Below are 17,642 nucleotides of genomic sequence, written 5' to 3'. Positions count from 1 at the left end.
GAAGGAGCAGAGGCGGGAAGGGGGAGAGACAGATAAGCAGAATTAATATACTTTACTTTTTATTTTTATTGTTTGAAGCATTACAAATAATAGTACTTATATCTCCTTTTCCCCCCCTTGACCTCCCCCCAGCCTCCCTTACCCCCCAGCATATGCCTTCACCTGCCCCCCGTTATCTTGTATCCATTGGTTATGTCCATATGCATGCATACAAGTCCTTCAGTTGATCTTACAGCCCCCCCCCTCCCCGCCCCAACCTCCCATGCCTTCCTGCTGTAGTTTGATAGTCTGTTCAATGGTTCTTTATCTCTATAACTAGAATTAATATACTTTAAAAAGTTATGTTTTATCTTGGGAAACTGGGCAAAAGGAGAAGTACAGCCAAATAGTTGGCCCACCTCTCCAAATGAGTTCATGCCTAGAACATCCAGTCTGCCTCCCTTGCAGAACAGCGTCCCCCAACCCTTTTTATGTCAAACCCAAAGCAAAACACAAAAACACTCTCTATGCTTTGAGCTTAGAATGAGCTGCCCAGCCACATCAGCTTTGTCTTTGGCTGTCTGGTGGGCACATCAAGCAGGACTTTGATTCTGCAAACTTACCCAGGTTCTTTGTCCAGCTTCTGCTTCCTTCAGTTGTCTGATCTCTACCCAGCATCTTCCCTTTCCTGAGCAAGAGGGTGGGTCAGGGCAGTAAGGTTATATTCAAACATGCTTGGTTCTCCCCTCCCTTACAGACCAAACCACAGTACACACTAAGCACCTACATCCCACCTGTGTGTGCTGCTGCCCCATCCCCCAGCCTGCCCCTGTGCCCTGAAAGTCAGTCAAAGGAATGGGAGTCCCAGAGCCAAAGACTCCTAGCTGCAGCCCCATCCCTGTCCTGCTTTGCCTGTGACCCCCAGGCCTTTTGGGCTCAGCCAAAACAGTGGTGCACAGAGACAGATGCATTTTGCTATGGCTCTTTCAAGGGTCATTGGGTGAGTGCCTCTTTGTCAAATAGGTTAACTCATACTTTGCAACATAGCCGAGAGATGCATTTTGAAGAATAAAAAAAAAAATATTCCAGCCAGGAAGGAAAAAACCCTGAATCCTAAAAGAACTATGCTAATGCAGCAACAAGCAGAATTCATTCACTTGACACGTATTTACTGAGGTGCTACCAAGTGCCAAGCCACTGGAGATGCACCAATGAGCAAAATGTCCTGCCCTCATGGAGCTTACATTGCAAAACCCAATAAAGGCCTTTCCCCTAGAAAAAGGCCGCCAATATTTCTTGTGGGTAGACAGAGGAGAAGAAAGCAATTTTGTTTTCCTGTCATCCACTCGTTTGAGAACAAGGGGAGGAGTGGAGTTAAGTATTCTGGGGCCCTGGTGGCACTAATGTTCACGGTTGGGTCTGCCTTGTTTTGCAGGAGTGCGCTACAGCCAACAGGGAAACAATGAGGTCACTTCCTCCTCTACAATCAGTCACCATGGCAACAGCGCCATGGTGACCAGCCAGTCTGTTTTACAGCAAGTTTCTCCAGCCAGCTTGGACCCAGGCCACAATCTCCTCTCACCTGATGGTAAAATGGTGAGTACACCTGGGCCATTGTAGCTCTGGAGCTGATAAGATAAGAGGCAAAACAAACACAACTTCTCACAAGGCCTGCCTCAAACAATGAGCCATTGTAGCCCTACTGGGGAAGATGGGGGCTGCCCAGAGTCGGAATGGGAAGGTAGAATGGGTGACCCAGCCTTTGGCGGGTGGAAGAGGTGTTCGGATTGAACCCAGCCAATAAATCTGACAGAGCTCTGCTCTCATTTTATTGATCGAATGCCTCATAAAGGAGCAGGCCGGGTGGGACACTGTTTGCTTTGGAGCTGCCAATGACATTTGTGTTGATAAAATGTTCATTCACCACCACCCCCAACCCAAGGCCTCCCAAGCCAGTTTTTCTAACCCAGAGAGGGCCTCGCTTTTTCTCTTCACCAAACACTGGTGCTGGCAAGGAGAGTAATTAAGTCAGGATTTAGTGGATGGCAGGCGGGGAGAGCCTTCTTGAACAGGGATTTTGAAGAGCATTGGATGGCATGCTAGTGACGATCTGGCACAGAATGGCACACGGGGTGGGGCAGTGCTTACAGGGTGGGTGAGAAGCACCGACTTTGAAGTTACAGTGACAATTCAAATCCAAGCTCCAGCACTTAATAGCTGTATAGCCTGGAGCAGGTTACTGAGCCACTCCAGGTCTCTTTCTCATCTATAAAATGGAGGTAGTAACAACAGGGCTACTGAAGAGACAAAGGCGGTAACATAGGAAGTGCTCAGCGCAGTGTTTGGTAAGGTAAATATTCAATAAGTGACGGTGTGGCCCAGCTGGTGAGGCTCAGGGGTTGAGCGTTGACCTATGACCGGGGAGGTCAGTTCCATTCCCTGTCAGGGCACATGCCCGGGTTGCAGGCTCAATCCTCAATACGGGGTGTGCAAGAGCCAACTGATCAATGAATCTCTCATCATTGATGTTTCTCTCTCTCTCCCTCTCCCTTCCTCCCTGAAATCAGAAAAAACATATTTAAAAGGGGGGGGGGGGGGAGTGGCAGTATTGTTGTTATGTTAACATTAGTGTTATTCTCTTTGAATGACGTTTTCTATATCCATAACCACAGTCCATGCCCAGATGTAAGTTAAGCACACTTGGTGAGGAATGGACTCTCTGAGTTTGAATTTTCAAGGTTCGAATCCTCTAGCAGCACAATTACAGGGGAGAGCGGCCCATGAGCAAACACAGGCATTACGACATCGGTAAGGGTAGGAAATGGAAAACTTTAGTCTTTGGTCATGCTCTGTGTTTCAGGCAGAGTGAGGGGGGGGGAGGGGCAGGTTCCTGGCTTCTATGCTCAAGGTGGAGCTGCATGTATTCCCTCAAGGTGTCTGACCCAGAGGTGGTGGAGGCCGGAGTGGGGGGAAGGGCCAGGGAGCAGATGCCATTTTAGACCTTGACGTGTGTGCTGTATGGGCAACACAGGAATGGTGAGTCACAGGTGATTGAGTCCCAGCTCCCCGGAGGGAAAACAAAGTGTAGTTTCTGAGGAGAGAGCTGGCCTGGCCAACGCTGGTTTCAGGGCACCCGAGCTGATCTCCCTGGCAGGGTGTCTGCAAAATAAGGGAAAGGAGGACCCTGGGGGAGGCGTTTTGCAGCCTCCTGGCTCCCCCTTTTGCCTTCAGCTTCTCCATGGAGAACAGTTTGTCTCGGCTACCTTGTGAGAGGCACAGGCAAGTCTGTATGAGTTCTCAAGAGTCACTTTGAGACCCAAACACGTAGGGATTACCCAGGCTTCCTTAGAGAAGGAGCCTTGTAGAAGAAAGAGGTCTTGACTTCTCAGTGGATGTTTTCCTTGGAGTATCCCTTTGAACCCTCCCCCTGGACCTCCTAAGAGGCAGCCTGCCTCACCCAGGCAGGGCTACCCCAAGGGCAGCCTGCAGACACGCTTTCTTTTTGCTGTTCTGCTTGACAGTGCCCTGATGGGCAGTACATTCTTGGATTGACGACTGACCAAGACAGCACACCTCAGCCTTGGCAAACACCTGGAAGCTTGTGTGCAGGAACCAGCTTTTCACCTGTCTCCAACACCCTGGCTCATATGTTACGTCTGTTTTCTGTTAATATCTAACAGATCTTGGTCCACCAAGGCAACAATAATTCAGGCATGGGGACCAGTGTGTCCAAATCTTGGGCTCTGCTATTTATCAGCAATAGGATGGGTATTGCTCAACTTCAGTTTCATCTGTAAAATGAAGGGGGAAAAGGGGTCATGGGTATGAGAATGGTTTATCGCTCCGCTGTTCTTTGGGTAAGGCCTGTGCAAGGAATGTGTGCTTTCAGTAGGACTTGCATTCGCAGTCTTCCTCCAGATATTGGTTTTGGAAATAATGCTGATCCATTTGCGCTCCGTTTTGTTCTTTCTGTGCTCCACCCCTGCCCAGATGGCATGCGTTGACAAAGAGCTGGCCAGGGCTATGGTTGCAGTCTGTGCATGTTGAACCTTGTTTTTTTGTGTGTGTTTTTAAAGCATGTACTGGCTATTTTCACAGCATCAAAGCAGTGTGACCTAATGGCGAAAAGCTCAGGCCTCAGAGTCAGGTAGTTGCTTTCAATGCCAACTCTACCACTTGGGCACATTTGTGTGCAAAGTAGGGAGAATAATACCAACCTCATAAGTTGTAGGCAGGTAAAGCAGCTGGCATAGTGAAAGGACTGCACTTGGCAGCATTAATTCAAGTTCTCTGAATTATCATGTAAGGATCATGACTGATATCCTTAGCAGCCCCCTGGCTTCCATTCGTTCTGGAGGCAAATAAAAAATAATGGTTGCAGCCCTAGCCGGTTTGGCTCAGTGGATAGAGTGTGGGCCTGAGGACTGAAGGGTCCCAGGTTTGATTCTGGTCAAGGGCACGTACCACAGTTGCAGGCTTCATCCCAGCCCTGGTCAGAGACACATGGGAGGCAACCAATCAATGTGTCTCTCTCAAGTCAATGCTTCTCTCTCTGTGTCTCACCCCTTCCCTAACACTCGGGAGGGAGGGAGGGAGGGAGGAAAATAATGGTTGCATTTTAGAGTGGGAAGGAATTTGACCAAGATTACCCAGACATAGTAAGTGGGTGTTATTTAAACTCCAGCAAAACTGGGTTTGGATTCTGGCTTCCTCGATTACTAGTCAAATGACATAAACTAGTTTCTCAATTCTTTGAAGATCGTTTTCTTAATCTGGAACATAAGGGCAATCATCATAATGCCTTGCCTCTTGGTGTCAGTCTCTCTCCAGGGCAGTCAATGAAAGCACTTTACGAATTCTACAGCCGTCCACGTTTACGTTGTTTGTATCATTGGCACCCACGTTTCTCTTTCACCACTAAACCCAAGAACTGGCAGAGATCACTGTCACTTCTTTGACTTTTTCTGAAGGACTGCATTACCCAAGGAAAGTCTGAAGGCACATTACTGACTTTTTTTTTTTTTTAATGGCTCTGACATTTTGAAAAACAAGTCCAGCGAACAGGCTGGTTTTCTCTTGTTTGATGTGGCTGGAATTCCTTCTTGGTCACATGACCCCTAACTCACTTCTTGATGCTCATTTTGAAAACACAAACAAACCTGTTTGGTTTTTTCTTTCTTTCTTTTTCAAATTAACCTTGGAAGCTATGGGGCTGATCAGAAGGGCAGGAGAGAAGGGAGATGGTATCTTACCTCGGTGCTGGTGGGAGACCTATAATCCGAGCAGTTCTGGGTAACAAGAGTTAGAAGAAAAACTGGACTACATCTGATGTGTGTATCCTAACCCTAACGCACCTCTTAGGATTCCTGATGCCATCCAGAATGTCTGGATTAATTCAGAATGAGGGGGGATGTCTTAATAATTTTTAAAAATTATGTTAAAACTGTAAATTGTAGTCTGGTTTGTCATGAAAAAAAGAGAGAGTGTGTGTATGTGTAACTTATCAGTTTCTTATAATTAATGGGAAAACATTGGAAGCATTTCTGGTAACATCAGATTCACAGCAAGTACATTGATTACAGCTGTTATTATTTATACCAACCAATGCAATATGACCTGTACACATATTAGTACTAGCACATAAGAGACCCTATCAGCATTATATGCTTATGATACCATTATACACTTGGAAATGAAAAGAATCAAAATGGAAAAGACACTTTTAGGAATAAATAAAAGGAATCAATTGTCAAGAAAAGATTCAGAGTGGCCGTGTATGAAGTTAACACATAAATGCCATTAGCTTTTTCTTACTAATCTGCCACTAGAATGTAATGGTAAAACAGAATGGTTATAACTGAGGCCCACAGCTCATCTAGCAATACAATATCAGCTACTTGACAAAAGAAAATTCTAATGCATAGTAGAGATTTGAAAAAGTAGAGAAGCTCGATACTAGCTGATCTTCCCCAACCCTTAGTAATAGGTACAGGGGTGGGAAAAAAGCTTTATATAAAAGGTAAAAACCTGAGTCCTAAAGTCTGATAGTCCCAAGCTTAAATACCAGATGTACCATTTACTAGTAGTTGAATCTTAAGCAATTTGCATGTCTATGCTGAGCCTTAGTTTTCCCATCAGTGAAATGGGAGTGGCAGGAGTATCTGCCTCATAGGACTATGGTGAGGTTTGTGTGTTAATGTCTGAGCAGTGCGTGGCAGAGCTTGTAGTCCGCGAGAGCTTCCCTGAGCTCCTCTCTGGTCCCTAACCTGCTCTCACTGGGGAATCCCAGAATATTTCTTCATTTATTATTTTTTAACCATCATATGTCTTTAGCACCAATAACATAGAAGGCATAGAGCAGGACAGAGGATACTTCTGAAGTGAGCAAGTGACAACCATATAATACTCATGGGCAGAAGAATCAGTAAGGCAGGCTGGTAACTCTAAGATAGTCAACAAAGGGAAGCACCATAAGGGAAGGGATTATTGTCTATTTTTTTTTTACTGCTCTTATCTTCAGCACTTAGAACAGTTCCGACCTGGAAGTAAGTGCTTAATAATTGTTATTGAGTGAATGAGTGATTGAATGAATTCATCCATTAATTAGTCGTGCTAAGGAATTGCTGAGTGGTGTCATTTTGGACACTGCTGTTTGCAGTTTTAATTCCACTTATGCTACTCTTGTTTTTTCTTTCCAGCAGATCTCCGTCTCAGGAGGTGGTTTGCCCCCCGTCAGCACCTTGACGAATATCCACAGCCTGTCCCACCATAACCCCCAGCAATCTCAAAACCTCATCATGACACCCCTCTCTGGAGTCATGGCCATTGCACAAAGTAAGCCTTGTTCTTTATCAGAAAACTCGAGGGCACAGAGAAGTAGCATGGGAAGTGAGTCAACTGGTTAAAAAAAAAAAAGGACTAAAGAAGACCCCCTTCAAACTCACCCACCACTTGTGGGTTTGATTCACCTTGTTTAGTTTCTTATCTCGCTCCTCAGCAATATTTGGATTGTTTATCCTAAAACAAGAAAAAAAAATTATGCGATGGAGTTGAATCTTGATCACAGCTTACCAGCTGGTGCTTCTAGGTTCCAATCATTGAATCGTTGTGAGGTTCAGTTTCCTAATCTGTAAAATGGGTTGCTGATCAATGACAGTGTGCGTAGACATACTTGTCAGTCTATAAGGCATGATGAGTAAGTATAATACTGTCGTTTATACTTTTGTCTATCCCTAAGTATGTGGGAGATTCTCCAGGATGTTGTCTAATGTTTGTGTTGGTGAAGATGGAGCAATACATGATGGGCTTCCTTCTAAATGAAATTTGTGTGATCAGATGCGACCTCTTTGGCCCAAGGTGAACTCCAAGGGAAATAGTCATAGCATCTCTGGGTTTTAAGGAGAAATAGGTTGTGGATGCCCATGTCTTGAAGATGGGGAGATGGGTCAGGTCCTTCCAGCTCCAGAAGGCTCATATTCTACAGGGAGCCTGTGCCCATCCCACATGGGCCATTTCAGGGCATGGGAGGGCAGACAGAGGCTGTATCCATGAGTGCCTCTGGGAGAGTTTTAACCTTGATTGGTATTCAGTGTATTTTCAGCTGCATAATGACAGCTCAGGCCAAGACATCACTGTGACTCTGGAAAGTATTCCTGGGAAGTCTCGGGAGAAATCTAAGGGTGGCACATGGCTCATCTTCCTTTCTGGGACTTCCCCATTGGACTCATGGCCTCCCTTGTGACAAGTACCCAAGTTGGCCACCTCTTCTGCCTTTTCCTCTCCTTCCCTCCACTCTCCCTAAACCACCTTTAGCCAGGATAGCAACTTGGGTCGCTTCTGAAGAGAATGACTTCGTATGCTTTTTAAGGGCAGACCAGGCCGAGGCCCACAGGAGGCACACAGATGGTCTGAATGAGTATGTGTGGCTCTCACCTTATCCTTAGCTGCTCAGAAATTTGTGTACTCCACATTTATTTTGGAGGGAATGGGGAATGGAGAAAGCCCTCAGAGGAAATGGGAATGGGAATGGAGAAAGCCCTTTGATGACTTAAAAAATAATAAATTAGTTTAAACTTACTGCCTTTTCACTGGGCCCTCTCCAGAAGTATGGTAACCATACTAATGCCATTGAGAGTGAGATAGGCTACCTGAATCAGCTGACTTGCTTTCTAGAAGATTTGATTAAAAGGCCCATGGGTAAGATATCCCACCTGCTTGGTTCTACAGCCAAAAAAATACATAAACCATCATTTTTTAAAATATATTTTATTGATTTTTTACAGAGAGGAAGGGAGAGAGATAGAGAGCTAGAAACGTTGATGAGAGAGAAACATCGACCAGCTGCCTCCTGCACACCCCCTACCGGGAATGTGCCCGCAACCAATGTACATGCCCTTGACCGGAATCGAACCCGGGACCTTTCAGTCCGCAGACGGACGCTCTACCACTGAGCCAAACCGGCTTTGGCTAAACCATCATTCTTATCTTCATTTTTCCCAAGTCAAGCTTTGGCTGATACAGTTTTATATATGTGTGTGTGTGTGTGTGTGTGTGTGTGTGTTTTCCCTTGGGTACTATCTGAACTAAAATTCTCCCTGAAGCTGCCCCATATTTTTCAGTTTAGTTCCTTCTGATTTTCTTCATCCATGCTTCTCTACCTTCTCTCAGTATTGTTAATCTTAATCTCCTACCATAGCCTGACAACACCAGAGTGTACATTGACTGTAAGCTGTGTGTGTGTGTGTGTGTGTATGTGTATGTGTGTGTGTACTTGGAGTGGGAGGGCACATGAAGGACGGTGAGGATCACCAGAAAACATGGCTGAGAAACAGTAGTCCTATCTGTGGAGTGTCATGATGAAGAATTAGTTGCAGGCACTCCTTTTAGCTAGCTCATGTCCTGTTGAGTATGTGGGTCCTGCCTGGGGACCACTGAGGCCATGGAGAATATGTTAACAAATTACGTGGCAGTCCCAATTCCTCCTTCTGTACTCGCCTACTGGCCTGGACACCATGCTTCTTCATAAGCAGGAATTAGTGCCCAGAAAACAGATGAAAAGGCCAAGAGTTACACTTCATGGGAGCTAGAATGACATCAGTGGCTCTCAATCCTGGAATTGAGGCACATCAGGGTCACAGACTGTGTTGAAAGTAAGATTCCTGGGCCTCACCTTTAAAGGTTCTAACTCATTAAGCCTTGGGTGGGGCCTAGGAATGTATATTTCATAAGCTCACCCAGATGATTCTAACGCACAGGCAGGTTTCAGAACCATGCCCTCAAATGTCGTCCACTCTACACAGGATAATTTGCTTTTCTGGGCAGAGGTTTCCCAACAGACAGCAACAATGGGCTCTTGGGAAACAGCAAGGCTATGGGACTTCTTAGGAGACGGAGACCATCAGAGGAAGGCAGGAGAGGGAAACAGAATACCAGGATATCAGGTGAGACATTGGCGTGGGGAGATACAGAGCCCCTGTGGGGAATTGGAGATAGGACTATTCTGAGGACGATCTGAGGACCCCTCCCCAGGCCCCACCCAGGGGAGCAAGGAAGGGGCTTACTCCCCCTTCACTTACCTTTTATTTTCCTGATAACAATATCAGCTAAAGCTCTGAGTAGGCAATTGTTGAGGTCTTTGTGCTATCTCCATGGAGGACTTCCTACAGACCTGCTTATGAAACTTATCCATTTAAGGAGAGGATCTGTAGGTGTTCCAACCACATTTACTAAGAGACCTTTTCCTGGATTTCCTTCTTTATTTTACTGCCCAAAAGGCAAGGTCAAAGGAACATCGGTAGGTCTAGGAAAGAGATTGGGTGTCTTTCTGCTGATGCTCTTGTCCCCACTCCCAACCACCTCAGCTGCCTTCCCCAGAGTCTTGTGCAAGGAAGAGATGGCAGGTGGATACCAGGGACCCAAACTTTGCAGTGCCCACCCCAGTTCTAGAAGGGCCTCAGGATATGAGGTTCTTATACCCAGAGATTCTCACACCCCCAGATCAGAAAGATGGCAAAAACCACTACAACCACCAACCTTCAATTTACTATTTCCTCCTCCCGGTACCTGCTCTTTATGATGCCACAAGCCCTGGTGTTACCAGATGAGATATGCCCACTTCATAGACTGGTTAAGTTCCAAGGTTTTCCCCCCCTCATTGCTACAATCAAGAGAATGAATATCTAGCTTCTCCCAGGATCTTTACACAAAGCTACTAAATGAGTGTCTTCAGATTCCCAGGACTGCAGAGGTGGTGTGTGTGTGTGTGTGTGTGTGTGTGTGTGTGTATGTGAGTGTGTGAGTGAGTGTGTGTGTGTGTGTGTGTGTGTGTGTGTGTGTGTGTGTGTTTACCAAAATGTGTGTCCCTGCACACTCCTGCCCTCTGCTGGGCAGACAGATCTTGGCAATAACTGTTCTTCAGTGGCTGCCTTTATCTCTGCCCTGAGGGCATCGCCTGACCAGTGTCTCACAAAGGCAGGCATGGATTGAGGGAGCCAGTAGGGTCAGCTTTCCCAGGGCCCTGGCAACCTCAAGGGAGGGAAGTTTGGGAGGTCGTTTGACTTTGGGGGAGACTCTTCAGCCCCAGTCAGATCTGTTTAAAGCCCATTTCCATCTACAACTCACTGTGGAATTTGAGCAAGTCCCTTCATCTCTTTAAGCCTCAGTGTTGTTGTCTGGAATATGGGCCTATAAAACAGCTTCCTATGCAGTCTCTGTGTCACCGGCTGACACACAGCAGGGGCTTAGTGGATGGCCTGTGCCGTCCATTTACCTCTCCTCATCCCTGAAGCCACCTCTGACCTTTCCCTCTTCCTCCCCACAGGTCTCAACACCTCCCAAGCACAGAGCGTCCCCGTCATCAACAGCGTGGCCGGCAGCCTGGCAGCCCTGCAGCCGGTGCAGTTCTCCCAGCAGCTGCACAGCCCCCACCAGCAGCCCCTCATGCAGCAGAGCCCAGGCAGCCACATGGCCCAGCAGCCCTTCATGGCTGCCGTGACTCAGCTGCAGAACTCACACAGTAAGGACGCGGGCGTGTTGGGGAGGAACCAGGGGGCCCTCAGCGGCCAACCCCTTCCCTCTCTGGCTCTGAGCTTTCTCTGAAGTTTGTCGGTTTGCTCCCTTTTTCCTACTACAATCCACCAAGACAGTTTTTGAAGCCCAACCCTTGGGTGGTGCTGTGCCTTTTCGATTCCTCTACGCTGCCCTCGGGAGTCCCGGGAGGGTCTGAAGAGGCCCGGGGAAGCCTGCGAGGGAGGTGGAGATAGAGAGCAGGGATAGTGTGGGACACGCACACAGGGTGTCACCGGTCCGCCTCAGCACCTTTCCCAATGAGCCCCACGTTTGCCTTTTCAACCTAAAAGTCCCAGCAGCCGTTCCCAAATGATTATATTATAGTTGTCATATCATTTGCATCCTGTTTGCCTTCCCTGGAATTGAAGAATCCCCTAGCGTCCCCGTGCCCTCCAGTTTGCACTCCAAGCATCACAAACCACGAGTAGAGGTGGAAAATACCACCTGCACGCCTTCCTGGACCAGGAATGTTAGTATGTCTGCCCCACCCCACCCCCTTCCCGGCTATTTCCCATCTCCCAATTTCTACCCCTCCCCTAAATCTACCTTTCAGCCCCTTATTTTCCACCCACCTCCATCCTGCGCTCTGCCCCGAGTCCTCCGGCTAGATTAGGGCATAGCCGCTGGCCTGCTAATCTGGGGGAAAGGATGGCTGCCCTGCTTCAGGCATGGCCCCACAGGAACATCAGAGAAGTCTCTGGAATAGAGTGGTGGGGTCAGACAGACCTAGATTTAAACGTGGGCTCTGAGACATACCAGCTATATGGCCATTGGTATGTTACTTGGCCACTCTGAGCCTCAATTTCTTCCCCCATAAAACGGAAGTAATATGTGTGTAGAGTGTGTGTGGAGATAGAAGTAGTTATGAAGTGTGTGTGGTAAGCATCAGGAGTTATAGAAACACCAGAGACTATTCACTAAGGGACTCCTTCATAGGAGGAGGCAGGAATGAGGAAGAGGACTTTCGTTGGTCCCCTGCCTGCCGCAGACTGAGCTGTGGATCTGAGGGAGACACTCAAGTTCAGCCTTCTATCCTCCGGGCTCTATTCCCCCCTCAGGCCTGTGGAGCTGGTTTCTAAGCACCATCTCACATTCCAATCACGTTTTCGTGGCTTTGAAAACTTCTGCCGCAGCCTGTAGCAGAGTCTGGGAGCACATGTGCCCTAGTTCCCTTCTTCTCAGGGCCTGGCAATATACTCCCCACTTGCCCCCGCCCCTCACCTGGGCAGGCTTCCTCCATGGCTTCCTGGGTGGGTGGGACAATCAGGGAGTGATCACCAGCGAACTATGAACTGCTGATGCTCGGCTGGCCTGGCTGACTATGAAGATTTAGCCTGTGGGGCTCCAGACCAGGAAATAACCAACCTCCCTCCACAGGAAGGGCAAGCTGAGGCAGCAGGCAGTGACCTTCACCCCTGTTCCCTACTTAGAGGACTCCTTGGTAGAACACGTTGGTTCCTCCCTCAAGGCCAGGCATCCACATGCTTTCATTAGCTGGTCACGTGGCCTAGAATTTACATAAATCTTACGGAGTCATAACTAGTGTGAATCAAAAGGTTCCAGACTTGGTGAACAAGAACTAAAAACACTAAAAAGGGAGCCACATGTACCTGGAGGTCTTATTAGATTCTAGTCTCCTTTTGTCTAATCCTTCATATTTCTGGGGTGTCACAAGAGGTGTTGTGTGTGTGTGATTAAATGTCAGAAGGCATTTAGTGTACACTGGAAAGCCCAGAATTAATTAACTATGCCATGTCTAATTACAATTTTTAATTAATCTGTGATTGCTAGCATGAAACCTGGTACTTGAGTTCTGGCAGTTTTCCAGTTACTTAGAACTTTTTTGCCTTAAAATCCCAGATGTACCACATATGCCTAAGGATCGCTTGGTGACACTCAGGCATCTAACAGAAGTGCTCCCCCCACAGAAGTTCTGTCCACCATTACACAGTAGGCACTGTGTGTGCAAGGCTCTCTGTTTATTTGGTACAAAGTGCTTTAAATATGATCTCTTCTAATCCTATAACAGATATCATTCCCATTCTACCAGCAGGAAACTGAGGCTAAGTAACTTGGTTAAGGATAGTGTGGGATGTGCATACGCCTGAGTGATCGGCACCTTGATTTTTGTCTTCACTCTCTCTCTCTCTCTCTCTCTCTCTCTCCAGTGTACACACACAAGCAGGAACCTCCCCAGTATTCCCACACCTCCCGGTTTCCATCTGCGATGGTGGTCACAGATACCAGCAGCATCAGTACGCTCACCAACATGTCTTCCAGTAAACAGGTAATGCCATTGGGAAAGGGGGTGGGGGGATGACTGAGATTATTGACGTGTGGAGAGTGTGGCAGGTTTGGACTCGGCCACAAGTCTGGTCCTTCTGAGGTTCTCTGCCATTCGCTAAAGGAATGGCAGAGGTCACAGGGCAAAGAAGATGGGCCACACGCTAAAGAGGCTCATTGTTCCCCTGCTGTCCCCAACAAGAGCTCTAAATGAGGACTGAAGCTTGATAGTCACTGGAGCCTGGAATCCACAGAGCCTTGAGTCATGGAGATTGACTCTTTCCCAGTGGATTGCCAGTGATCCGTGGAAAAGATATTTCCAGGGAGAGCTCAGGATTGCCCGCAAATTAGTTGATGGAGAAAGTGAGTAGTAAGTCAGGAATCCTGAGGCTGATTTCTCCAGTCCAGGACCCATACTGGACCTAGAATGCTGTAAGCTTAGAGAATGACCCATTCTACCAACCCATGTGCACTCCATAGTAGACAGCCTGTTGTGTCCAGGGGTCTGAATTCACTTGGTGTTTTATACAAAAAAAAAACACCTTAGCATTAACTTCCTGCTGCACTGAAAGTGGGGAATCCAGAGGCTTAGTCACCGTTTCAGTTGATGACTAATTCCCACAACCACATAGAGGTGACGGGGTGGTACAGACAACCAACAGCGAGGCTCGTCCTGAGCTTGGGCAGCTGGACTGTCATGGGGCACTGAGAGCTAGAAAATAGGACAAGAAGTCTGAACACGGACGACAACTCCAGAAGAATACAATAGGCCTTTTAGTGGCTGGGCTCTACGCCGCGTGGGAACTGTTTAGCCTTTATTGATTACTAGATAAGCAGACGACAACCTTGAACTTCATGTCAGAGGCTCTCAGCGGGGTTTGGTCTTGTTGATGATCGTTATTTCCATCTGAGCCCTGGAAATCACACCTTATCCACTACCATGCGCTCCCAGCAGGTTCTTTCCTGGGTTCAAGGTTCTCTGCTCTTCCCTGTGCCCCCATGTCCTCCTGGGTCTGCCTTGTAAAGCAGGAGGGTTCTGTTCCTGATTGTACCACTTGCTTGGTGATCTTGACTTTCCTGAGCCTTTGTTTTTTCATTTTTAAAACAAGATTGTAACACCTACTTATTCTGGGATTCAATGAGGTCACCCAGATTAAGTGCCTGGCGTGTCTTGGACACACACACACACACACACACACACACACACACACAGTGCCTACGCAGCTGGGCTCTGGAGTTGGGGCGCAAGGCAGAGGTGTGTGGGACCTGCTTTGCTACTCTTCTCTCACCCAATGGAAGATGAAAGGACAGCCCCCCACACAACTGCCCTGCCCTTCGACTCTGTGTGATTTCCCACTCTTTGTACCGAGCAGGGAAAACATTTATCTGTGCTCACAAATCTCAATCAGGGGGGCAGCCAGGCGCAGCGGGCCCGCTTGGGAATACCTTCCTCTTTGAAAGGTTTATCAATCCATCTGCCGCTTGGTCAGCCCTAGACAGGACTGTGATTAATTATTTCTGTCTTTCCCAAGTTGACTTTGATGCTTGCTTGTTGAAACAAGTCTTCTGAATTCAGGAAATGGTCTCTTAATCAAAATGCTTCAAGATGCTCCCTGAGACACCATACCAGCCCCCAAATGGCCTCTCCCCTTCACTGGACAGAGTGGCCAGCCGACCTTGACGCTTGCGTGCATGTCCCTCTAGAACTACCGTGAAGTTATCTCCACGTCCCCAGACACTTCAGGCATCTGGTGACAGACTCACTTTCAGGATGAGGAGGATAATGATTACATTTAGTAAGGATTAAACTATATAGTACTTTTTTACTGCTCATGAAAATCATCTTGTCATTTTCTCTTTATTGAAACCTAAGAAGTATGAAGAAATGAATTAAGACTCAGAGATGAAAAGTGTTCTGTCCAAGGTCACACAGATGATCAATTCTAGACCAGGATCTCTGGACTTTGGTCTTTGACTCTCAATCCTGGAATCTTTCCACTTAAACAACACTTGCCTTCCAATACCCATCTTTAAAATCTCACATTAATTACTGCTCTGTGTTCTTTAACAATTAGGAAGAACAGTAAAAAGTAGAAATGCTAGTTTTGAATTCATTCCTTCATTCATTCATTCATTCATTCATTCATTCATTCATGTTTACAGAATATCTACTATGGCCCAAGCATTTAGCTATTATATTTCAACCGTTTCCTACAAAATGGAGAAGAGGGAATGGGAAAAGCAGAATGAAGTGGGATGAGTGTAAAGGAACCCAGGGTGAAGAAAGAGTGTACAAATTCTGTTCCAAAGGCACAGAGTCAAAAGTGAATTCCAAAAGAGACCTGGTTGCAGATCTGCTTGTTTGGTTTGTTTTAAAGTATTTTCTGAAAGGGATTTCAAGACCATTGTTAGGAATCAGGGGCACACAGAATGAGGAGAGGAGGATTCCTTGGTCAAATATGTTGGGGGAATGATTGGCCTAAACAGTTAAATTCCACAAGGCAGGGTTTCCAGAATCTTTCAGATGCTGATATATGTATTGAACAGGGCCATTAGTGTGCAACTCAGTAATCAAGTCATAGGGACATAGCCAGGGCAATACTACTTCAGAGGCACCCTGAAAAGCCAACAGACCCGAGGTAATTTCAGCTCCTTCTATCCTTTGCTACATGACCATGGGCAGTTAAATCACTGCTGTAAAACAGTTTCTGCATCTCTTATGGGGACATCCCACCCCATCTTACAGAATTGTCAAAGTGCCTAAGAGGCCCTAGCTGATTTGGCTCAGTAGATAGAGCATCAGCCTGCGGACTGAAGGGTCCTGGGTTTGATTCTGGTCAAGGGCACATGCCCAGGTTTGGGGCTTGATCCCCAGTAGGGGGCGTGCAGGAGGTAGCCGGTCATTGATTCTCTCTCATTATTGATGTTTCTCTTTCTCTCTCTCTCTCTCTCTCTCTCTCTCTCTCTCTCTCTCTCTCTCTCTCCTTTCCTCTCTAAAATTAATAAAAATATATTTTAAAAATTGTTTTTATAAAACAAAAGAAGTGCCTAAGACAGTGGCTGATACATAGTCCAGTACTCAAAGTGGTAACGCCCTTCCTTTCTGTGACCCTTTAGGAGACACCTTCCATCCACTCTTTAAATATTGAACTAATTTCTTGGTCTACGTGTGGTCAAAGTTGGTACTGACAATAACATTTCCCAGGACTAGGACCACCTGTTGGAACCATGCTGCAGATCCCTCCTCCTCATTCTTCTGCTGACACCTAGAAGCCTCCTCATCTACCTCACAGGAAAAAACAAATAGTTCAGGGGCCTTTCAAAGCACCACAAGCCCTTTGTGCTTAGCTAAATGCTTGGGCCATAGTAGATACTCAGTAAATATGAATGAAAGAATGAATGAACTCAAAACTAGCATTTCTAAGCAGCACACCAGGTGCTTTTTCATCTTAACCTTTCCTGAGCAACCCTCCCACCCATTCTGCAAGGTAGATATTTTTTGTCTGATTTACAGAGCAAAAATCTGAGGTTCAAAGATGGGGAGGGAACTGGCCAAGTTCACACGGATAATGAATCTGGAGCTGAACCTCCAGATGTTGGTCTTCTCACTCCAAATCCATTCAACAACACTCCCCTTCCAATATCCATTTCTAAGTACCCATAAAAATGACCCAAGATTATGCAGGTATATAAGGCTAAAGCCAGAATTTGAACTTGTATCTGTCCCATCTCAGTATTTCCTCTTGTCAAGATAGACATGCCCTGGGGCCTTGTGGGTCATGTGGTGGGAACTTCACGCTAGAACTTTGTCCTTGGGAATCCTTCTGCAGCTTCTGCCATCTGCCCTTCCCAGAGCTATGCTGCCCTCTCGTCCTCAACCCTTGGGTGCTGGCGAGTTATTGTCTGACTGGGTCTGTGCCTGAGCTCCTGCAGAACAGTACTCTCCCAGTCTGGAAACAAGACCACAACAAGCACCGACCTCGGTTAGAACAAGTGTGGGCAGGCTGGGAGCTGACTCCTGTTTCCACAACTTCTCTACCCACTGCTCCACTTCCTAGTTTATAGAGAGGTCACTGGTGCTGACAAGAAGGAGGTGGGAAGCCTCATCATAAATCCCCTGCAGCTGTTCCCCACCCACTGAGGCAGTATGATCTGAAGTTGAAGAGTACTGACTTGGGGCCTGCCCAGTGTGGTTCAGTGGTTAAGCATCAACCTATGAACCAGAAGGTCATGGTTCAATTCCTAGTCGTGGTGATATGCCCATGTTGTGGACTCGTTCCCCAGTGTGAGGCATGCAGGAGACATTCGATGAT

At 46.9% G+C, this 17,642-nt stretch overlaps 1 protein-coding gene across 5 annotated transcripts in view; it reads left to right on the top strand.

Moving 5' to 3' along the window:
• Positions 1–17,642, top strand: part of HNF1B (HNF1 homeobox B) — a 53,028-nt gene that overhangs the window by 30,220 nt on the left and 5,166 nt on the right. For 2 of the 5 annotated variants that reach the window (XM_036450996.2, XM_036450994.2), the window contains exons 5-8: positions 1,415–1,575; positions 6,681–6,813; positions 10,799–10,993; positions 13,215–13,333. In XM_036450996.2, coding sequence (XP_036306889.1) covers positions 1,415–1,575; positions 6,681–6,813; positions 10,799–10,993; positions 13,215–13,333 — 608 coding nt within the window. Of the gene's footprint in view, positions 1–1,414; positions 1,576–6,677; positions 6,814–10,798; positions 10,994–13,214; positions 13,334–17,642 lie in introns of all 5 variants that reach the window. The other 3 variants (XM_036450995.2, XM_036450993.2, XM_036450997.2) reach the window with 2 other exon arrangements.

The sequence above is a fragment of the Pipistrellus kuhlii genome, unplaced genomic scaffold (genome assembly GCF_014108245.1).
Source record: "Pipistrellus kuhlii isolate mPipKuh1 unplaced genomic scaffold, mPipKuh1.p scaffold_m20_p_22, whole genome shotgun sequence".
In the NCBI taxonomy this organism is placed as follows: Eukaryota; Metazoa; Chordata; class Mammalia; order Chiroptera; family Vespertilionidae; genus Pipistrellus; species Pipistrellus kuhlii.
Note: the sequence above shows the minus strand (reverse complement) of the source record. Positions and strands in the feature narration are given on the sequence as shown.